The 15,317-nt window shown below is 41.2% G+C and overlaps 1 protein-coding gene across 1 annotated transcript in view; it reads left to right on the top strand.

The window, feature by feature from the left end:
• Positions 1-15,317, top strand: part of adamts3 (ADAM metallopeptidase with thrombospondin type 1 motif, 3) — a 138,514-nt gene that overhangs the window by 89,121 nt on the left and 34,076 nt on the right. The window contains exons 10-14 of the mRNA XM_040155627.1: positions 4,578-4,721; positions 6,685-6,817; positions 11,124-11,237; positions 12,051-12,196; positions 13,778-13,953. Of these exons, the coding sequence (XP_040011561.1) occupies positions 4,578-4,721; positions 6,685-6,817; positions 11,124-11,237; positions 12,051-12,196; positions 13,778-13,953 (713 nt within the window). The remainder of the gene's footprint in view (positions 1-4,577; positions 4,722-6,684; positions 6,818-11,123; positions 11,238-12,050; positions 12,197-13,777; positions 13,954-15,317) is intronic.

Raw genomic sequence — 15,317 nt, 5'->3', positions numbered from 1 at the left:
TTATTATTATTTGCTATTATTTCTTACAAATATTTACACAACAAAACGAAATGGGAAGAGCAGGGACATTTTCAAAAGTCAAAAGCTGATACTGGAGCTGCAGAACCACTCCGAAATTTCATGCATTTCTAAAAATAACTGAACAGGATTTTGTGTCGGCGACTTTGGAAGAAACAGTATCGACACTTCCCCATTTGCTGACACGAGTATTTATTGATGTTTACTGTATGTTAGCAAAACATGACCTCTCATTCACAGCAAGGACATTATAGCATGTACAGTGGTGCGCAATGAACACAATGTCAATTATTCATTATACAAACATCAGCACTGCTATTTTTTACTTTAACTTTAACAGCCCCCCCCCCTCAAATACACACACACACACACACACACACACACACACACACACACACACACACACACACAAACACACACACAGAATAATTTTCTCTCTTGACAGCCAAAATCAATATTAAGCATATGAGCAAAATCAATATAAAGCATATGACAATATCAATCACACATTTTAATGGCACCTCTAACAAAGTAAAGATATACATAAACAAAAAGTAAAACATTTTCAATACATGCCTATCACTATTTACCACTACGATTCTTTAAGTATCTTGAATCTTTTCCTGAGCTTTCCTCCCGTAGAAGCTCTGCTGTATCTCGATATTTTATCAAATCATCAATTGGTTTCCAGACTCCACCCACTAAACACCCAATTTATTTTTTTCAAAGCATGTGTTGTTTTACCCAGTGACACACATCGCGCCATACTCTCGCTCCAAGCACCAATTGTAGGTGCAACGCTTTCCCTCCAGTTAAAAGCTGGCAACATCATCTCGGAGCTTAGTGGAATATTCACGGACAAAATGATCATGATTTCTATTGATCACCTCCCTCCAGAACTTCTTAATTTTGACACAGTCCCAAATAGATTGATCAGTGTCATTTGTATTCCCTTTGACAGGGGTCACACAAGTCCGCCTCAGCCAGTTATACTGAGGTAGCTTTGACTTGGAGTTGGCTGTTTGTGGTCGAGCCTCCTCGCAGGCTATGTGGCAATTATTATTTGAGATGTCCTTTTTGAAGTCCGTCCTCCAAAGCCAATTAAATAATAATGAAATCAAACCATAATTATTGCAGTTCTTTATATTAGTTTCTTCTAAGGATGAAAGTGCAGGAATGATCAATGACTGGTTTTGCATAGAAGAGATAAAAGTCCTCAACTGGAGATATTTAAAGAGATGCTTCTTTGGGATGTTATATATTAGAAGGATGTCCTCAGAAGTCATTAGAACCTCTTCTTTATAAACGTCAGATGTATACTTGGCCCTTTCTTTACCCTTAACAAGAGCCCAGCCTCCAGCTTGCCTGGTTTAAATGAAAAACGCCCCAAATTGGACTAAATTGTGACAGGGAGTTAGATATATTCATATATTCTCTTTTAGCTTCCTCTTATTGTGCATTCAGCCTGTGTGATGTGTTGTAGGTCAGAGAGCAACAAAGAATACATCCCTAATTAGGTGAAAATCCAAACTATTGTTTTTTCATTGATTAGATAAAAAGTTTTTCATCCATAAATTAGGCTGTGAACATATTTTCCCACAACCTGCGGCATTGAACTTTCAAATAAGGGATTCTAACACTGTGTTCACTTGTTTTTAAAATGACATTAGAGCGATGCGTATCATAGGGGAGGGTATGATGGGAAAGGGATTGGCTGACAAATGATCGCTAAAGCCCAAAGGAGCAACATTGCAGCAAAAACGCACTAAACAAAGAGACGCACCCACCCTCTGTCCTCTGTATAAACCAGTTCTTTGAAGCTAATTGAGGCGAGAATATTGGAAGTTGTCTGATATTAATAATGAACACAGCAATGACCTTGAAGGCTCCCCTGAAGGTATTCTGGGTCCAGTTACTTTTCAGAATAGCAAATGTTTACGCTCTCAAGCCCGCCAGGGGCAGATATCAGTACTTTATGTACACAAACAGCATATAGAGTATGAAGCACAGTTGCTTCAGAATCTGTTTAAAATATGTTACTGTGGGTTTTATCATCTAAAGTATGTGTATGTGAAACACTTTTTTCATCAAAGCAAAGCTTAACATCAACTCATTTATTGGAAATTTCAGTCTTCTTTGCAAGTACTTATCTGGCTCCAGTTACAAGTTGACCAAATAATTTCATCATACACATTATTCATGTTTTATAACATTATTTTGAAGAATGACAGTTTACCTTGACCTTGGAAATAGGAATCTTACAAAACCATCCTAACTCAAGGTCCACTTGTTAAAATTTTCCGAAATCATGTCACACTTCATCAACTGATGGAGTTTCCTCGTGGACGTAGATCTGTTGTTATAATTTGATCCATCGAGCTTTTTAGGATTTTTTTTTTCTCATCCATGTTTTGCATAAAATTGAATTCCTGATCTTTGAATTAACAGTTTGATAAAACAGCACCAACTCTCCGCCCGCTGATGAATACTGTGTATTAGAGTTGAAAGCTCCAGAAAAATCAAGTAAGCAGACGTTATGACGATTAACCACGGTGTCCCCAGCTGAGATAGGTTTGTTTTTTCAAACATCTTGAATCTATTCCTTTGTCCCAATTTTCTGTTCCTTAAGTGAAGTACATTGGGTCATCTTAATAACATCCCGCTTACGCCAACCAGCCACAGTCTTGTTTCTACCTCTCCGTTGTTATTTATGATGTATGAGTTCCACTTGCAGTCTGGACAAATAAAGCTCATAATCAGTATTTCCTTGTGAGCTTCGCACCGACAGAGAAGATAAATAAATGCGTCAGCTGCAGTAACGGGGGTCCACTTAGCGCTGATGATGCAGGTTGACAGTTGCGGAAACTGTGCTGTGCATGAGTTACCCGTCCACCTCGTGTTCGCTCCTCTTGATTCGTTTGTAATGTGGTTTTTTCTCAGATTGTTTTGATCCATCGTTAAAAAACAGAAACTCGGTTTTGAGAATGGGTGACACAAACCCAAAAACCGCGTTTCCATGTGCAAAAGGACAACAAGACACCAAATCTAAACCGTCCCTTTCAACACAGTGCATCAAAACATTCAGTCAAACCTGCAAACATTTAGTGGTGACGCATAAAACTGAAAATACAATCAACAAAATACGTCAGGTCAAAGAAAGAAAGACGACTGACATTCTTAGGTGAGTTCGGTAATATTCCTTAGCTGCTGCTCTATAGTCTGATACTGTGAAACCTCATTGTTCAATGTGACTTAGGAACAGAATCCATCTGTTTTCCCTCCATGGATTTTCCTACTGGCCTCGTTCCTAAAAGGCAACGATGCCAGTGCAATACCATTGTCTTCCTTAATCCCAACAAAATGAACCGAACGACAGGTGTGAAAGTCAGACCAGGGCTTTCATCTGCTCCGACTTAATATTAACAGCACGCGCAGTGATCGTTTCCATCAGGGTCACGGTACTGCCGTCCTGCATCAGGAGCTACATGTTGGCGACTTTCTCTGAACGAGCTGGTCAAACACTGTGTTCAAAATACCGTCTGTATTATGCATTCCTGCTTATGTCTCTCCTGGACCGACGTCTGCTGTATTTCATCACACTGGACGAATAGAACACCCGGCATCTCTGACACTGGAGCAGTATAATGTAGCCGCTAGCAGGTAGAGAACAGTAAACCAGACCCTCAGTCTTTGCAGTGCTACAGAGGGTTTTGCTGGATGAGAATTTCTCTATTCCCTATAATCCCTCCAGCGAACCGTCTTCTTTTTCCAGTACAGATGCCCGTCAGAAATTGCCAGTGTGCAGGTATGAACATATATCAGACCTGTCATCCTAATACTAATCTACAGACGGATAAACAGTAGGGTACTAGTGCCATTATTATTAGTACCAGGCGATAGATGCTTAGTGTGTCGTCCGGTGAAACGCGACGCTTGAGACAACAGTGCCTCTGCAGAAAGAACCGAAGATGTTGGGGAAACGTCCGGCCGAACTAAGTGTAGCAGGATTTTTACATTCAAGCAAAAGTGATGTGGTTTACCAATAAATGAAGGCAGGTAACCCGACTGCATTTACAAACTACACTGGTGGAAAACAGACACGACATAGAGTGCTTCTTAAATAAAATGAAAATGATCTCTCATCATGCATCTGCCAAGAAACACTTAAGGAATCACATGTTTCCAATGTGATGAAATATTTCTGAAAATATCAGGGAAGATGTAAAAGGACCGAAGGAAGGAAAGAAAAGCGGAGATGATATTAATGATATTTACACATACAGCTCACATAGCTCATATGAGTACAGCTCTAAGATACTTTAATTGTGGAGTAAAACTAATTGTGAAAAATCTTATTGGAAAAGTATCATAAATCTTTACTTAAGATTTGACTGATAAATGTTATAATTTTCTTCTGGCCACCAAAAGATAATACGAGGTTTTGTATCATGAATCCGTCGTGTAAAAGCGTCTTATTTACTTAACAATCCCCGGGGACTGGTGCACGTTGACACACTGCAGTTCTGTAAATATCTGCTTGTCTCTCCCCGTGGGAGTAGGTTGGGCATGGAGCACGACGGCCAAGGCAACCGATGCGGTGACGAAACAACCATGGGCAGCGTGATGGCTCCTCTGGTGCAGGCGGCCTTCCACCGGTACCACTGGTCCATGTGCAGCGGGCAGGAGCTGAAGAGATACATCCAGTGAGTTCATGTTTGCAGTTCACGTGCACGGCACAGTGAGTGAGTGTTGACGAACACTCGCTGTGATATGTTTTTCGTGGTTTGTAGTTAGTTCCTGCTATTTTCGCATCTTACCATATTGTGTCGGTGGACGGAAGGAATTGTGTGAGGACCAGTTGCATGAAAACATTACAGCACACAGGTATGAAAAAGACATGCAATTTGCAGATGTAGAATTTTGTGTAGACAGGACAAAATTTGTAGGAGGAGAGTTGAATAAATGCTGCTTTTTTTTTTTTTTTTCAAACAGTTGAATGGGTTCCATCTGTTCACATATGCATCTTGCCTATACTGAGATTGTTTAAGAGCCATGGCAAAAACTACTTATTTCTTCTGTGGGTTAGGAGCCAAAATATCAAGTGCTTTATAAATGCCACATGGTGGCACTATCTACACCAGGGGTTTCCAGAGTCTGAGACTGTGGGCCTCCCCTCAGACAAAGCTTGGAAAAAGCCCCCCACTCCCCCCACCTCAGTTTACTCGCTTCATTTTGCTCAATTCCCGGATGCCTGTGGGATCGTGTGTATGTTATTTGATCCCATAGACACTCAAGAATTAAGCCCAGACATCCTATTATTGCTATGTGACATAACTTCAGACTACATGAAATACATAAAACCAGGTCTGTCCTAAGGCCTTTATTAGTTTCTGACTCCGGAAAACTACGGTATCTCTAACTATCTCTTCCAACAAATCACACACACTTGGGCTATTTTACGTGACCTCCTTTTGATACCTGATGTCAAAACTGATGTAATATTTTTTCACTTCCATTCGCTGAGCCTCCCCTGAAACTGTTAGGAGCCCCTCTGGGGAGGCCGGCCTCCCACTTTCAAAACCTCTGATCTACACCATAGCAGAATGAGTTTTTCTTTGGTCCATGGTCAAACTTCCTGCCAAGTTTCACTGAAAACCGCAAAGTGCTTTTTGAGATATCCTGCTATCTAACAGACAAACAACTAAGTATTTGGTACTGATAATGTAAGCTGCTTGCTGGAGGTATCATTGTATATTTCCTTCATGTTAATTAAAGGTGAGGTGAGCAGATAGCATCAGTCTCACTGTGTATTGGAAACCAGCATCACTGCACCTCCTCTGAAAAAAATTGCTTAGGTTTCCTGTTTAAAAGGCAGAAGTATCTGATGCTCGGGCTATTTCTCATGGACACACTTGGATACGCTTCAGTATTTGGAATATTTTCTTGCATGTAAAACAGCATCATCTACAAACAGTGTAGTAGCCTGTATGCGGCTCAGCACACGCATCCACGGCTTGTGTCGGGTTCACAGTCATCGAGCTTTTTCGCTCAGCTGTAAAAGAATCAATTTCCGGCAGGGACCGTTCAGTAGAGCGTGAGCACCAAACTACTGACGGTGCGTGAAAGGAGACGACAATGGCAATGTGCAATCAATCGCCATACACTATACTGTTTTGTGGAGCAGCTGCCGGCCATTATGAGTGGATCAGTTGCAGACGAAAATCATTCACCTGTTCAATGATCATTCATCGTTCACAGGTAACAGAGGGATGCAGAGTGAGCAATTAGCGGCCACGTGACGTCAGTAAATTGTAGGGCGCTCTGCTGCTCGCTTAGAGCTGAAAACAAACGTTGCATCCCAGTGCATTTAATCTGCTTTTTATGTCCAAAACAGGGCTTTCTTATGGTAGTCTGATGGATGGATGGATAGAAAGATAGAAAGATAGTTTATTTGTCCTCAAGGAGGAAATTCTTTTTCACAAAAGGTCTATACAAAACACAATGACATATATGTCTGTGTGTATATATATATATATATATATATATATATATATATAAAGAAAGACTTATGCAGAGTTATACAAAATGCTAAGTTACAAAAAACTTCTTTTCTCTGCCTAGTAAATGACACCAATGTCACCTCTTTTTCTTTCCACTTCCTGACAGCACATATGACTGTCTCCTGGACGACCCCTTCAAACACGACTGGCCACAGCTTCCTGAACTTCCCGGCATCAACTACTCGATGGACGAGCAGTGTCGATTTGACTTCGGAGTGGGCTATAAGATCTGCACCTCCGTGAGTACGGCCCCCCGGGCTTCCATTTAGTGGGAAGCTCAGTGTGTGCGAAGCTCAGTTGCAGCTTTGAGATGGAATCCACATAAACTTCATTTACGTTCAAAGAGCTGAGAAAAAACAAGATGTCAGCGAACTGAAACTTTCACGGGCTTTAGAAAAGGGTCCTTGAGAGGAGTAGAGCAGAAAAGGTCAGTTGAGAGTTTTGCAGAAAGACGTGCAGGAGATGATAAGAAACAAATTTTTAAATATCTGCAGTGTCGTTCGAGCAGAATCAGATGACGGATTAGTGAGCATTACAAACAGGCATCTGCTTACTTACTTTACCTGCTATTATATGATTTCAGCATATAAAAGAATCAGGAAGTCAGCCAGCTTCATCTGAGGCTTAATCCCTTCTCGCTGTCTCTCTCAGTTTACACACCGTTTTTGTTGCAGTTTGCGTTTATTAAATGACTCTGTCAAGACCGGCCACTGCATATAAACTTTATTCACTTTTTATTTCGCAGCTCAGGATTTGATACGACTCCAGCTGGTGCTGTATCCACAGCCATCGCTAATTGCGGAAGGAGCACACGTATATACATACAGACGGGTGACATTGAACACCCTAAGAGCAGTGGGAAATCACTGCATCACAGCAGTGATGTCTCACTATTCAGATTACCCTAGTGGAAATGCTGGCATTCACACAGCTCCTTTTGAATTTTTGAGATCTTGCAAATTAAAGCAATGGCAGCAGGTACTGAACTGATTTAAAAATCAAAGGGCTCGCTCTCCTGTTGAAGGCTCTCAGGTGACACGAGTTTTAAACGTGAACCTGACGAGGGCACCCTCTTGGATTTAGTGGACAGCAAATCGGTTGCATATTAAATTCTGTTGCAGCGCATCACGGTTTCCTTCAGATTTTCTTAATATAGCGGGAGCAGCAATTTTTGGGCAGCTCAGTAACTTCAAAGAAGTTATGAATGTGTGTGTGCCTTATAAAACGCAGACCTGTATTCAGGTGGTAACTAATATGTTGTATAAGGTTGCAGGAAAAAGGGAAATTGCTGCTTCAGATTTGTAAAAAAAAAAAAAAAAAATACATCTCAAGCAGGTTAGAAAAAAAGACTTGCATGCCCCGTATTTTTCTGCAGGTGTGTAAGAGAAGAGCTCAACGTTTTTGGTAAAAAGGGAACTCCCACACATTGAATCAGTACATGAAATTAAAAAATGAGTCCCTGCAGACTTTCATCAGAATATACTCTGATGATACTTGCAACAAATGCGAGAGCAGTGTGCAGGGATCTCAGTTTCTACTTCCACAATCACTTCCATAAGAATCCACCCTCAACAAAGCATTTAGCCGTTAGAATCTTTTTGTTTTCTGAAAATGAGAAAATGTTTGCTGAAGCACTGTCGTCACCTTCTTTCTGTTCACGTCTGTAGCAAAGTGTCACTAACTGAAAGTCAGAAATAGTTAAAACTGTGCTGGAAATCAGCAAGATGATGACAGCTCACCAACAGATTACCGCACCAAAAAAACAAGACTAAATGACGTGTTAGACCAGGTATTTTTTTTTGCAGTGTGGAGGCTGTAACTATACATTGATTGTAGATTTCAAAGTTACATTTATTTTGTTTGATTTCACATTTAACCAACCATGGACTGGCTGAGATTAAAGCACTGACCTGTAAACATTGATTACCGGTCTGCTATGGTTAAACAAAAAATGACAAAAGCACTCTCTCTGTCAGACACACACACACACACACACACACACACACACACACACACACACACACACACACACACTCAGCCAGACATAAAAACACTCCAAACTGAGTCAAACAGGACGTCAGGACAAGCAGCTATGAAATTTTATTTTCACTGACATTACCAAAGTAATACTGCAGGTTTTTTGCTTCTACCATGGAGGGTGTTCCTGTAGCATCAACAATTTTTGAACAGTCGAGGTCAGCCTCCCTAGTTAGCTCGAAGTGACTGACATGCACGAGCTGTTTGAGCAGGCAATTTCCAGGAATCCTCTGTTGATGCGCCATGTAAGCAGAACAAAAACAGAGCCAGAACTGCAATTAAAGAAAGGGGGGGGGGGCTCTACAGGAATTGTCAATTGAAACCAAATGGATTCTCTTTGTGTCCAAGGCTAAAAAGGTTTTTGTTTGTATGGAACAAAGTAATTTAACCCAGCTATTTGTCTTGTGTGCCTCTGCAAAAAAAAAAAGAGCAACTCGCGCGAGCAATTGAACAAGATCGAACAAGGAGACGTGGGCAAGTATTTTAGTTAGTGACCCCAATCCAGGTGAACCGAACACCTAAACGCCTGCATTCCATTCTTAATATAACTGGTGTCATGAAAGTATTTTACTGCTTAGGCAGAAAGAAATTTCCTTGAAGTTTGACATGAAGTGGGGTGGAAACTACATATATTAAGGAAATTTAACAGATTAAAAGTACTGACAATTACAGATCTTTGAGACCTCAAACACATTCAGCAAAATAAACCAAACAATAGAAAATGATACTGACAGTCTGAGGGTCAGGGTCCAGGAATATGAGAGATTCTTACGAGGATGCATGGTCCAAACATTTAACCGGGTCAAAGTCATAACCACTGCGCTATGGTCATCTAAAGTTATCATGCTGCTTTAGTGCCTCCTACTTTGAACTTAGCAGAGTTGATGGGTGCATGTCCAGGCCAGAGGCCTACGGATTCTGTTCATACTGGACATCGAACAGTGGACAATCAATGGCGAGCTCCAATGTTCAATACCAATGCAGAAGTTATTCTCTAAGTACTGTAGTGAAGCACAGAGCAGTGTGAAGGTCAATGTGGATGGGTGTGTGGTGTGTTTGACTGGAATTTACATCACATCATAGTCCAGCAGTTGGATGAAATACTTTATCGATCCCGACAAGAATCTCTGATGGTTTGCTTTTATTGAACCATGACCACAATCTTTCGCATTACCTTAAGCAAATGTTTTATTTGCCTAACCCATGCCATTTCTTATCCATGGCCGGATGAACCTGCTAGGGAGTCCCGAGGCTGAAAGTACTTCTCCCTTCTCTGTTCATCGTGTACATTGTTCCCAGAACAATACATGCTCCCAGGTTTCATAAAGCAGCAGGCCCTTATCAATTCAGTTTTGTATCTGGCAATTCTGTATTTGCCTAAGATAGTTATATAATCTTTTAATCTTCCTCCAAAACCAAGCAAATTGTTTTCAAAGTGGAGAATTACAGTGTTAGTGCCACGTAGTAAAATCAGCTCAGGAAATTCAGTCTTTGCTGCAGCAGTGGTGGGTTCAGCAGGCAAACAAAAAGGGGAGAGTACATTATAATTACACAAACAGAATGAAAAATAAGCACAGCGATTAAAAACAAAAAAAAAGGGAAGGTGATTATTAAAGGAAAATGTCTGACCTTATACATTTTCAGCAATTTTAACAACAAGCACACATTTCAGAGTTGACACTATAGAAAAATACGGATTTCTTAATTGTACAGATGGAATAAAAGTCATTATATAACAATGCAAGTTGCGGTACCTATTGCTGGAGTTATTTGATCTCTCCTCATGGTTTTACCAAGAAGAATAACAGCTGCGTTTTAAGTTAACTGCAGATGTGACAGAGTTTCATGACAGAGAAAACAAGGTCAGCCAGAGAAAGAAGGAGATTGATCAGTTTGAGGGCTACATCTTAACCAGTTGAAAGAAATAGCTCTCAGATGTAATTTTAGGGGGCTCATGTTGTTCACAAAACCTCTGAAAGGCCAATTTTTACGTTCTCCGGAACCAAACCTGCCCCGGAGACGAGGTTAACAATGAGCTGTTCCCAAAGAAAACCTTATAAAATCCACTAGTCTGATAGTGGAGCCCATAACACTTGTAAGCAGTAATTCGGTCTGCAGGGTGATATACAGGAGTGTGACCGTGGAATATTTAGATACCTCTTTTCAAACCAATTCAAACCATCATATTCCACAACACTGAGCCTTTTCTGCGTATGTGCATAGTGGGTATTAATGTTCAATTCTTGTGCAAACCCACTGGCATTTTTGAATGTCAAAACTGGGTTTTGTCTTTGAAATCGATGCAACACAAGGCCTATGAAAAGCAAATCCGATCGATGCCGTTTCTTAGAGGGTGTTTTTAGAGTCCACTTCTGCCTTTCAGCCTTTGGGTTATACATCTCAATGTGAGCAGCCGAGCCGTTTTTTTTCACATGCTTTACTTTTCAGGTTCAGTATATGCCAGCTCACTCACCTTAACACATGGTTTTCCTCTTCTCTGTGTTTTAGTTTCGTACCTTTGACCCCTGTAAACAGCTGTGGTGCAGTCACCCGGACAACCCGTACTTCTGCAAAACCAAGAAGGGGCCACCTCTCGACGGGACGGAGTGTGCTCCTGGGAAAGTACGTTCGTCTATTACATATGATACTACATGGCCAAAAGTGTGCGGACGCCCCCCAAAAAAATCCTGGACACATGCAGTAAATTAAGGCTTAATAAGACGCATTCATACGACAGACTAAGCACACCGGGCTTTAGTCTACATCATCTATAACAATACATGCTGAAAATCTGATTACAAAATCCAGTGTTCCATCACATCTACAATATGTCAGCATTGATATTACACCCATATGTGATAGCCGGTCATGTCATTCCAAAGCTAAAAACGGGCATTAGTCTGCTGCTATAAAACTCTTCTGGGAAGGCTTTATATAAGACTTTTGAACCTGAGTGCAGGAATTTTGCTCACATTCAGCCACAAGAGTATTAGTGAGGTCCAACAATGATGTAGGGCGATAGGGCCTGGCTCACAGTCAGTGTTCAAATATATCCCAGAGGTGTCGGATGGGGTTGAGACCGGGGCTCGGTGCAGGCCAGTCAAGTTTTCCACACCACACTGGGAAAAGCATTTCTTTATGGACCTGGAAGGGGCCTTTCCCAAACTGTTGACACAAAGTTGGAAGCACAGTATTGTCTAAAATAACGTAGTATTATGTAAAATTAAAATTTCCCTCAACTGGAACTAAGGCGCCTTGCCCAAACCTTAAAAAACAGCCTCAGACTAGAAGTACATAGACACTCCTATCCACATACTTTTGGCCATGTAGTGTTTTTCAAATTTTTTCCCAGTATTATCATTTGCTGAGTCTAGAAGGGAGGCTTTTGTGTTTGGCTTACTTTTCTTCCTCCTCCAACCCTGTCATCCTCTGTAGTGGTGCTACAAAGGTCACTGCATGTGGAAAAACCCTAATCAGGTCAAGCAAGACGGGGCCTGGGCCCCCTGGAGCAAATATGGCTCCTGCTCACGCTCCTGTGGAACTGGAGTTCGCTTCCGGACACGTCAGTGCAACAACCCGGCGTAAGTGACCGAAGCAGCAGTAAGATGATTTGATTCTAGGAGGCATCATGAATGATGGCAATAGGTAGGAATGATAGTATATTGGCAGTTATAATTGGGTAATTGTTTTTTGTAGATCTTCTGGTGTATAACCTTGGATGATTCCCGCCTAATAATGAGGTGGAGATTCAGAGTGGGCTCTAATGAGACGGCACTCACCAGAAAAAAAAAAAAAAGACATAGCGTTGATCATCCGTTCAAACATCCTGTGTTTATGCTTTTCTGACAAACCGCCTCTTGCTGTTTGGGTGGAGTTGTGTATCATCAAAATGTCTCAAGGAAAAGGCCGCACAATGATAGTGGCTCAACAAAGCATGTGACACAGGAGTATGCAGTTCATTTCCCGCTTCATACCGGGATTCAGATTTTTTAACCATGACAGCAGCATATGGCTAAATGTAACCATGACTAACCAAGCGTTTCCCTGACATTAACCAGGGAGTTTTACCTTCCTAAACTTAAAGGAATAGTTTGGCATTTTGGGAAACACACGTACTGACTTTCTTGCCGAGAGTTAGTTGAGAAGAGTGATATCACTCTCATGCCTACAGAAAGTCAAGGTGCAGAATCAGTGTAGGTATGGGGCATTTAATGCAGCCCACTTTCACGCAGGAGACCACAGTTCAAGCCCCGTCAAAGTCCAACAGCAGCTAGATAAAGTACTTCATTAACCCGATGGGAAATCTCACGTGATCACTCTTTCTAACTACTGTAACTTTCCCTAGCCTTAACCAAGTGTAGTGTGAAGCTACAGGCAGCGGCCAGTTATCCTAGCTACTGTAGCCAACAGTCAAAAAAGTCTGCCTACCAGCACCTCTAGAGCCTGTTTAATCGCTGCTCCAGTTATCAAATAGACCCCTGTAAAACTGCGAGTTGTGGTTTTTTCACTTTGATTTTTGTACAGACAAAGCAAACGCGATATAACGTGAACCCTATAGGGGGTGTTAGGTGGGTTTTGTTAGCTTTGGACAGAGCCCGGCAGGCTGTTCTCCCCTGTTTCCGGTCGTCGTAGCGCTCCAGACATCTGTGAACACACTCTTATGTGTAAAATCGTTGGAGTTCCCCTGCTATTTCTTATTCTTCTCCTTGTAGCAAATATTCCGCGGTGACTGCAGAATTACTCTATGGACGTAAACTCTTGGCAGTAAAATGGTCAGATTTAAATATTGTAGATGGACCCTCCAAACCCGTGGTAGCATTATTTATTACTCATTAAAATATCAGGGAGGTTCAAATAATTAATGAAAGGACCTCATGGAAAAGGATATATAGTAAATTAATCACCACATAGGTGGGTAGTATTAATGTATGGTGGTAGTAATGTTCAATTAGCTGCATTTGTAAGCCTTGACAACATCTCCATATGTTGAATTTTTTAAAGCAATGTGAGACAATTTACATGGCTGGATCATCTTTCGCACCAGCGTCTCAGCCTTTTAGCATCACTTTCTGGAGGAGGATTTGTTTTCCTGTTCTTGCTTTCAAAAGAAATGCTCACCGCCTGATCAGCTCCTCTGATGTTCAACGGCTTCCTTCCCCCAGGCCCTCCAACGGCGGCCAGGACTGCCCAGGAGTAAACTACGAGTATCAGCTGTGCAACACTGACGACTGCCCGAAGCACTTCGAGGATTTCCGAGCCCAGCAGTGCCAGCTCCGCAACTCCCACTTTGAGTTCCAAAATGCCAAACACCATTGGCTGCCCTATGAGCATCCCGACCGTAAGCCAGAAAATGTCAACAGATTGATTGTTCCTGCATGTGACTGGCTGTTTATTTTTCATGCCCAAAAAAAGAACAAGGGAAGCTAACAATGGCAGGAGATCTGGGTTCTCACAGCCAGAACTGAAGAAAAATATTGAATATTCAATATAGGGATGTTCCAAGCAGTTTTATACAGTTTCGACGTACTGACCAAAATCTTTTGTGCAAAGGCATTTTCAAGTATGTTTTGTGCCTAGTTTTCTTTTCTGTTTTTAGTTTTTGTATTCTTTTCCTTTGGCCTTCTCCTTTCCTTCTTTTCAGCCCCCAATCACTGTGCCAGTATGCAGTTTAAAGCCATCCAACCTTAAAATGTGCCTTTTTTGGCAAAGGGGACGGATCACTTCTGTGCAGATACAGAGCCTGTATCCTAATTCAGCCGCTGTTCTTAATCAGACATTGCTTTTACGGAGCTGTGTGCCACTTACTGTAGCTAAATTGGTCTGGGTTTTTGAAAGTCAATAATGTAGAAAAAAAGTAAGCAAACCCACTGAGAAACCGCAGGGAGGGGAGACGGTTAAGTGGGAACCCGTCGTTCTGTGGAAGAGCTTTTCTAAAGACTGCAGCAAAAAAAGCCGAAAGTTCATGTGGTTTTATACAGGGTCGTTTTTACGAGTGTGAATTCAGACTTTACCGATAATGCCAGGGCTTAATATTTAGCTCAAATTAATAATTTTAGTCAGAGTCATCAATATTTTCTTAATTCCTAAATGTCATTGGGACCACTCATGTACCTGTAAGCACAAATTGTGATAATGTTGGGAAAATACTAAATGTAATTTGCTGTTTTTATTATAAATTCCAAACAGTTTTCTTCAACTCACTATATGAAATAACTCACTATTTTCAGCATGGATGGATTTTTAAAGCCTGCACTAGTCAATATTCCTTTAGCAGCAATCGGTTAGATGACTACATGAATGTGAAAGTGTTCGCTCATAGAGACAAACAGATAATTATCGCCCGACACTGCGTTTCCTCTGAAGCGCTACAGAGTGTTTTATTGTCTTTCAGCTCTTTGTTTTGTTTTACATCTCGAAACTTTACGGTTTGGTTCGCTCTCAGTGCTCTAATCACAACAATTACAGCCTTCACAGGCAGCTGTTTTCAGCCAAAAAGCTCTGATAAACCCACCGTACGTGGCCTGACCAGCACCAAACAGGGCACATAGTCTTTTCTGACACATTTTCAAAGAAGCCCCATAGATTTTTCAGGTAGGAACAAATCAATGCATGTTTTGTGAAGGCATTGGGGAATTTTTTATTTTTATTTTTCTGTTGTGCATCTTTCCAATTAAATTTAAGAAGGACACTGAGGAAACATTG

Source organism: Xiphias gladius, chromosome 19, assembly GCF_016859285.1.
Source record: "Xiphias gladius isolate SHS-SW01 ecotype Sanya breed wild chromosome 19, ASM1685928v1, whole genome shotgun sequence".
Classification (NCBI taxonomy): Eukaryota; Metazoa; Chordata; class Actinopteri; order Istiophoriformes; family Xiphiidae; genus Xiphias; species Xiphias gladius.
This window is presented reverse-complemented; position numbering and strand designations above follow the sequence as displayed.